Raw genomic sequence first — 7,095 nt, 5'->3', positions numbered from 1 at the left:
GAGTAAGACTTATTGAGTGAAGGGCACTCTCAGGATTTTTGAAATTGCAAAAAAGATATTTATTTCAGGTAACAACAATTCTTCAAAGTCGAAGTTTCGGCTTTCTTAGAAGCCTTCTTCAAGACAAACAACATCTGCAGAAAAAACAACCAATATATACAAACACACTTTTACAAACTAAAGTGAAAAATATACACCCAACACCACTTATTTATTAATTTAAAATCATGTAAAAGGATAATTTTGTGTTCTAGTCCATTGTCACCAGGCCGAGCACTAAACCACACTAAACACTAACCCAGAATAATAATCAGACTGATGGAAACACCATTTGAATAACACCTAATCAAGTCAAACAGGTACTAGTTAGATACATCCAGAGGATGGGGATCAGAATAAGCCAAACTAAGTTAAAAAAAATAATAATATATATATATATATATATATATATATATATTGTACCAAAATACTATCAGATATATAGAGAAATATTTATTTTTTAATAAATATAGAATATTCTGATATGTGCAGAACATTGCAATGGGAAATATTCATATTTTTATGTCAGGTTAGTGCATATGAGCATATGCAATCAAGTTTGTCCGCGAGTCGGCTGTTTTTTTAAAACTTTTTTTCTCCATTGACTTCTATGGTGGAAGAGGTTATCTTTTGTGTAACGTCACAAGTGGAGGCCGCAACTGGAACAAAGACGCTCGACAATGACGAGTCTTGGAAGAAAAGAATACCAGCCCCAGAAGACAGTGCAGCGATTAAGCGCCACTTACGGCGCAAAACGCGTTGAGATTCTTCTTTTCCTTGTCCCCTGCATGTCTATGCCGTTTTAAACTTATTTTGCTAATAAAAGTTTTTATTTCCCTACTTCGAGTGCACAGGATATTTTCGCTGTCTATCTTTTGTGTAAGTCTAATTGCACTATAAGTAACCTGTTTGCGCTCATCAGGTTAGCGCAAGGTAGTTACATTTTTACTTTTAACTCGTAATACCAGTGCAACCCGGCAAGCGCAAAAAGTTTACTTCTAGCACAATTAGCACTCTAACAAAAACGGTAAATACTATTCCATTTTAATCTGGTCCTAATTGTTGCCTGATATGTGCAGGAGCTCATTTATATATTTCCCAACTTGACCACAGCAAAGGGAGTGAGATAAACAACATTCAAGAGGATTTTCCAAGGGGTGTGCCCCAGTCCTGCAAAACAATGTATATAGTTTAAAAAAAATATTTTTAAATGCTTTTTAAAACATGTGCTTTGCATACATCTTTTTTTGCAATGCACTGAATACTTTCTAATGCATAATTAAAAAAAATACTTTAAAAGGGATATAAAGGTCAAGAATGAGATAGGTGCATTTCAATTTTAAATAGAAGCATTTTTGCAATATACTTGCATTAGCAAAAAATGCTTCTAATTAGCCCCTTAAAAACGCATGTCGTACAGGGTACGTCTTACACAAACAGGTCTTTAAAGACCAGCGACGTACCCTGTACATCGTTAAGGGTTTCAAGCTGCTGGAAGCGATCCTGAGCGCTTTCAAGGTATTGCAGTGATGCCTCGATATTGAGGCATCACTGCAATACCTTTTTAGGCACACTGATGCAGAGAGAGCCACTCTGTGGCCCTCTCTGCATCAGCCAGTGATGGTGCCGATCGTTGGTGGGTGGGAGCCATTGAAGGGAGGTGGGTGGGTGGGTGGGCGGCCCATCACCGGGGGAACTTCCTTCCGGTTGTCCTCTATGCCGGGTGCGCGCTGGAGGTGAGGGGCGGGTGCGCGCACACCGGCGATCTAAGGCAGTTGCTGGGGATTTTTTTTGCTGGGAGAGGGTGGTGGGTGCAGAGGAGGGGTGATCTGGTGTGATCTGGGAGGGGGAGCAGCTACACTACAGAAAAAGTTAGGTTTATAAAATAAAAATTAAGTTATTTTGCAAAGTGCGTACTGGCAGACAGCTGCCAGTACCCAAAATGTAGGGTATAGATAGAATAGTTAGTAGGGGGAGGGTTAGAGAGCTCTTTGGGGGGGATCAGGCAGGTTGGGGGCTAAGGGGGGATCCTACACAGTAGAATGTTTTTTTTTTTTTAATAATTAAAAAAAAAAAAATAAAACTTTTATTTTAGTACTGGCAGACTTTCTGCCAGTACTTAAAGGGACAGTCAACACTTACTTTAACATGTTTTTATATTGAAAATAACAAAACGGAGGTCCGCCTACACTATACCCCTCCTGCCTTGCCGCCTTGCTTCTGTCCTAATCAGCGGCGCTAACTACTCTAATACCCAGTAAATATGGATGCCGGACTCCCCCCACCATTACGTAGCTGCCTTCTTCTTCAACTGATAAGCAAATCAGAATCCAGGCATCGGACAGAAATTGCAAGCGCGTGCAATTTCAGTCCGAGGACTGGATTCTGATTTGCTTATCAGTTGAAGAAGAAGGCAGCTACGTAATGGTGGGGGGAGTCCGGCATCCATATTTACCGGGTATTAGAGTAGTTAGCGCCGCTGATTAGGACAGAAGCAAGGCGGCAAGGCAGGAGGGGTATAGTGTAGGCGGACCTCCGTTTTGTTATTTTCAATATAAAAACATGTTAAAGTAAGTGTTGACTGTCCCTTTAAGATGGCGGGGACAATTGTGGGGTGGGGGAGGGAAGAAAGCTGTTTGGGAGGGATCAGGGGGTGGGATGTGTCAGGTGGGAGACTGATTTCTACACTAAAGCTAAAATTAACCCTTCAAGCTCTCTAATTAACCCTGTCACTGCTGGGCATAATACAAGTTTGGTGCGCAGCGGCATTTAGCGGCCTTCTAATTACCAAAAAGCAATGCCAAAGCCATATATGTCTGCTATTTCTAAACAAAGGGGATCCCAGAGAAGCATTTACAACCATCTGTGCCATAATTGCACAAGCTGTTTGTAAATAATTTCAGTGAGAAACCCAAAGTTAGTGAAAAAGTGAAAATGTTTTTTTATTTGATCGCATTTGGCAGTGAAAAATGGTGGTATGAAATATATCAAAATTGGCCTAGATCAATACTTTGGGTTGTCTACTACACTAAAGCTAAAATTAACCCTACAAGCGACCTAATTAACCCCTTCACTGCTGGGCCTAATACAAATGTGGTGCATAGCGGCATTTAGCGGCCTTCTAATTACCAAAAAGCAACGCCAAAGCCATATATGTCTGCTATTTCTGAACAAAGGGGATCCCAGAGAAGCATTTACAACCATTTGTGCCATAATTGCACAAGTTGTTTGTAAATAATTTCAGTGAGAAACCTAATATTAGTGAAAAAGTGAACAATTTTTTTTATTTGATCGCATTTGGCGGTGAAATGGTGGCATGAAATATACCAAAATGGGCCTAGATCAATACTTTGGGATGTCTAGTAAATAAAAATATCTACATGTCAAGGAATATTCAGGGATTCCAGACAGATATCAGTGTTCCAATGTAACTATCGCTAATTTTGAAAAAAAAAAAAAATGGTTTGGAAATAGCAAAGTGCTATTTGTATTTATGGCCCTATAACTTACATAAAAAGCAAAGAACATGTAAACATTGGGTATTTCTAAACTCAGGACAAAATTTAGAAACTATTTAGCATGGGTGTTTTTTGGAGGTTGTAGATATGCAACAGATTTTGGGGTTCAAAGTTAGAAAAAGTGTTTTTTTCCATTTTTTTCATCATATTTTATAATTTTTTTTATGGTAAATGATAAGATAATAAAAATAATGGTATCTTTAGAAAATCCATTTAATGGCGAGAAAAACTGTATATAATATGTGTGGGTACCGTAAATGAGTAAGAGGAAAATTGCAGCTAAACACAAACACTGCAGAAATGTAAAAATAGCCCTGGTCCTTAAGGGAAATTGAAAAATGGTTAAAGTTACTATTTTTCTGTGCAACAAATAGCCTGCGAGAGTCCATATGGTTGCAACCTTGGCAATGCTTTCCAAGGCACTTTTGAGATACACATGCTGCAGGGCAAAACCATGTATTGTGCCTAGTCTGGACATAACTGAATAGTGATGATCACAATATATGTTCCTCAGCACAATACAACTTTTTGATCTTTCTATCCTTTTAATGTCCCTTTACTTCTTTTCTCCATTCTCAATATTGTATTTTTCATGCCCTTCGAACCAAATAATCATGTAGCTATAAATAAGTTTAAATGGTTTCATTTTTTTTTCAATAGTTGGAACCACCGGGATGGCGCTTTAATAGTCCATATAACATAAGGCGCGCCACTCCACAAGTTACACACATCGTGACGCAGCAAACAGTTCCTGTTCCTGTTCCTTCCCAACAGGCATCGCGCACCACTTCTCCCCTTTGACCTCTGCTGATGTGCTAAACATCCGGGCTATCTGTACTATAGAGGGAAGATGGCGGCTGCGTTACTACCTGCTGATTGGATAAAGAACTGGGAAAAATCGGGAAAAAACGATTTGTGAGTAAATCGGTGCAGATTAGGGGTGCGGAACAGATGTTTTGAGATTAGAGGGAGTTTGGGGTTCTAGGGATATGCTGTCGAACCCCGACTGCATGAGGTTACAAGGATAAGGGGGGGTTGAGGCATGGAGTACAGTTTTCTCCGGAGGTAGTTTGGTGTCATGGAGGGTTTACTCTCAGTAAATAGTAGCATGTCAGCGAAGGTTTCAGCAGGGTGTAGCGTATCTAGCAGATACCAAATAACGAACGATGGGAGTATTATCGATTTTGTTATGATCTCCCGGAATGTACTAGTGGTGCGTGAGGCCCCTTGGTTGTTTCTTTCTGGTCCTAGGCAATAAGTCACTGCTCTAAGAGTAGTGTGGAAAACTAGACGGAGGGGGAATGTGTTAGCCGTAATTAAAGATTGAATTCTTGTCTGTTTGTTATTATTTAAACAGGTGACCAAAATGATGTTAAATTTAAGGGGCATTAAAGGAAATAAGATTTAAAAAAATAAAGACTATTTTAACAAAATAATATATATATTTTTAAATGTTTTTAAAAATGTGTACATATTTGGCAATATAAAGCTTATTTGCTGCTAATGTTAATAAATAAGAGCTAGCTGGGGAAGAGAAGCTAACATAGTATTGTATATAATAAGCAGCGTTGTAAGTAAAAATTGTAAGTCTATTTGCCGAATTTTCCAATATAAAAATATTAAAGGGATAGTGTACACTGATTTTCATATTCATCTGCATGTATTAATCACTACTATAAAGAAGAATATGCACAGATACTGATCTAAAAATCAAGTATAAAAACTTACTTTGATGCTCCTAGTTTAGCACTGTTGATGAGATTAGGCCGCAACACCTTCTGAAAGGGGCTGGAAAAACAATTATAGCAGACCCCCCTCCCCTTCCCTGCATATGAAAAGACAGATAACACAAACAGGAGACAGCAGGAGTCTGTAAACGCATGTATACATCTGACACTATGAGACTTGGTTAGGAGTTTGGAAATGATTTCAATGTTATTAAATAATAAGCAAAACTATACATTGTCACAACCGCACTCACAGATGGGCTATACAAATGGATCATCTACAAAACATTTTATGCAAAGAAAAATGTAGCATACAGTGTCACTTTAAGCTATCCAAAGCACAAATGTATTGTATAGCAAGTACTGGTAGAATTGATGGGCCTTATTGGTTCTTATCTACCATTAAATTATGTTTCAATAATTAAACATACATTGATTTAGTTATTATTATTATTATTATTATTATTATCATCAGGTATTTGTAGAGCGCCAACAGATTCCGCAGCGCTGATATAATTTGACCAACAAATCCTAGCGTTTTTGAAATGCTAGGACTTACCAGTGCTATCAATAAAGCGGACTTTCAGTCGTGAATTATAAAAATCTTCACGCTGAGAGTACCTTTTATTTGCTTGTGAGTTTTTATGTGGAGGTGAATGCCCATGGCAAAACTATTTTCCCAATTAGGTAACGTTTCCACCTCCTAAGCCAAAAGTGTGCAAGTCATACGGCATAATGCCTATCGGCTACCACAGCTATTTGCTAAGAGGTGAAAACATTGCCTCATTCAAAAAATAGGCACTCTGCATATACATGAAAGCAAATAAAGGTATTGAAAGTCCCCTTTATGGCGCTGGTTAATTTTAGTGTTTAAAAAACTTTAGGATTTACCATCACTTTAATAAGAGCTTACATTTTAGTCAGATGTTCAGTAAAATCAGCCTGGTGATATTCCCGTTACAAAGACCATGGGGAGAACACTGTTGTTTGTAGTTGAGTATAATCCCTTGAGGAGAGCTTCCTGTTAAAAAGCAACCTCGCTGTGTCTTTATTTCTACTCTATACTGTTTATTGTTTTAAAAGCTATACTTTCTTTATTACCCATTCCCCAGTTATGTATGCATAACCAGCATGGTTATATTAATATAGATTTTACCTCTGTGCTTTCCTTGTATCTAAGCCTTTGCAGACTGCTCCTGTAACTCAGTGCTAATTTTAGACTTGCTTTAAGCTAATTAGTGCTGACTCATGAATAACTCCACAGGAGTGAGCACAATGTTATCTAATGTGGTATACATGAACTAGCAGTGTCTTGCTATGAAAAGCTATTGTCTATCTTTTTAAAAATGTAAAAGTTTTGACTAGGCTGTCTATTTTTTTTTAAATGTTTGTTGCACAAAATATCATTAAAGTGAAGGTAAAGTTTTGTAATTATGAAGACATCAATGCATTATTTAATATTACAATAAGCTAATCGCTATGTTTATTTTTTTATTTGTTTTTTATTTTGCAAATTATATATATATATATATATATATATATATATATATATATATATATATATATATATATATATATATATATATATATTTTCCTTACCATTTGGATGCTAACTCCTCCCAACCTCTATTTCCTGCTTTTATGTTCTGTGACGTATAGAGCGGTCCTACCCGCTCTATACGTATCTCTAAAGTGCGTTCACAAATCTCCTCCTTTGAAATGCTCCTGCGCAAAGTCAAGAGATGCGCTTGTCAGTATCGGAGACCTCTGTAAAAGCCGGTGACGTATTTATAGGTATCAGACAATGTTCA

The 7,095-nt window shown here is 37.5% G+C and overlaps 1 protein-coding gene across 1 annotated transcript in view; it reads left to right on the top strand.

Annotated features, from left to right (window-relative positions):
• Positions 1 to 4,351: 4,351 nt before the first annotated feature.
• The window catches only part of THOC2 (THO complex subunit 2), an 889,387-nt gene continuing 886,643 nt past the window's right edge, over positions 4,352 to 7,095 (top strand). The window contains 1 exon segment of the mRNA XM_053699115.1: positions 4,352 to 4,472. Coding sequence (XP_053555090.1) covers positions 4,408 to 4,472 — 65 coding nt within the window. The 5' untranslated portion in view covers positions 4,352 to 4,407.

The sequence above is a fragment of the Bombina bombina genome, chromosome 1 (genome assembly GCF_027579735.1).
Source record: "Bombina bombina isolate aBomBom1 chromosome 1, aBomBom1.pri, whole genome shotgun sequence".
NCBI classification, from domain to species: domain Eukaryota; kingdom Metazoa; phylum Chordata; class Amphibia; order Anura; family Bombinatoridae; genus Bombina; species Bombina bombina.
Note: the sequence above shows the minus strand (reverse complement) of the source record. Positions and strands in the feature narration are given on the sequence as shown.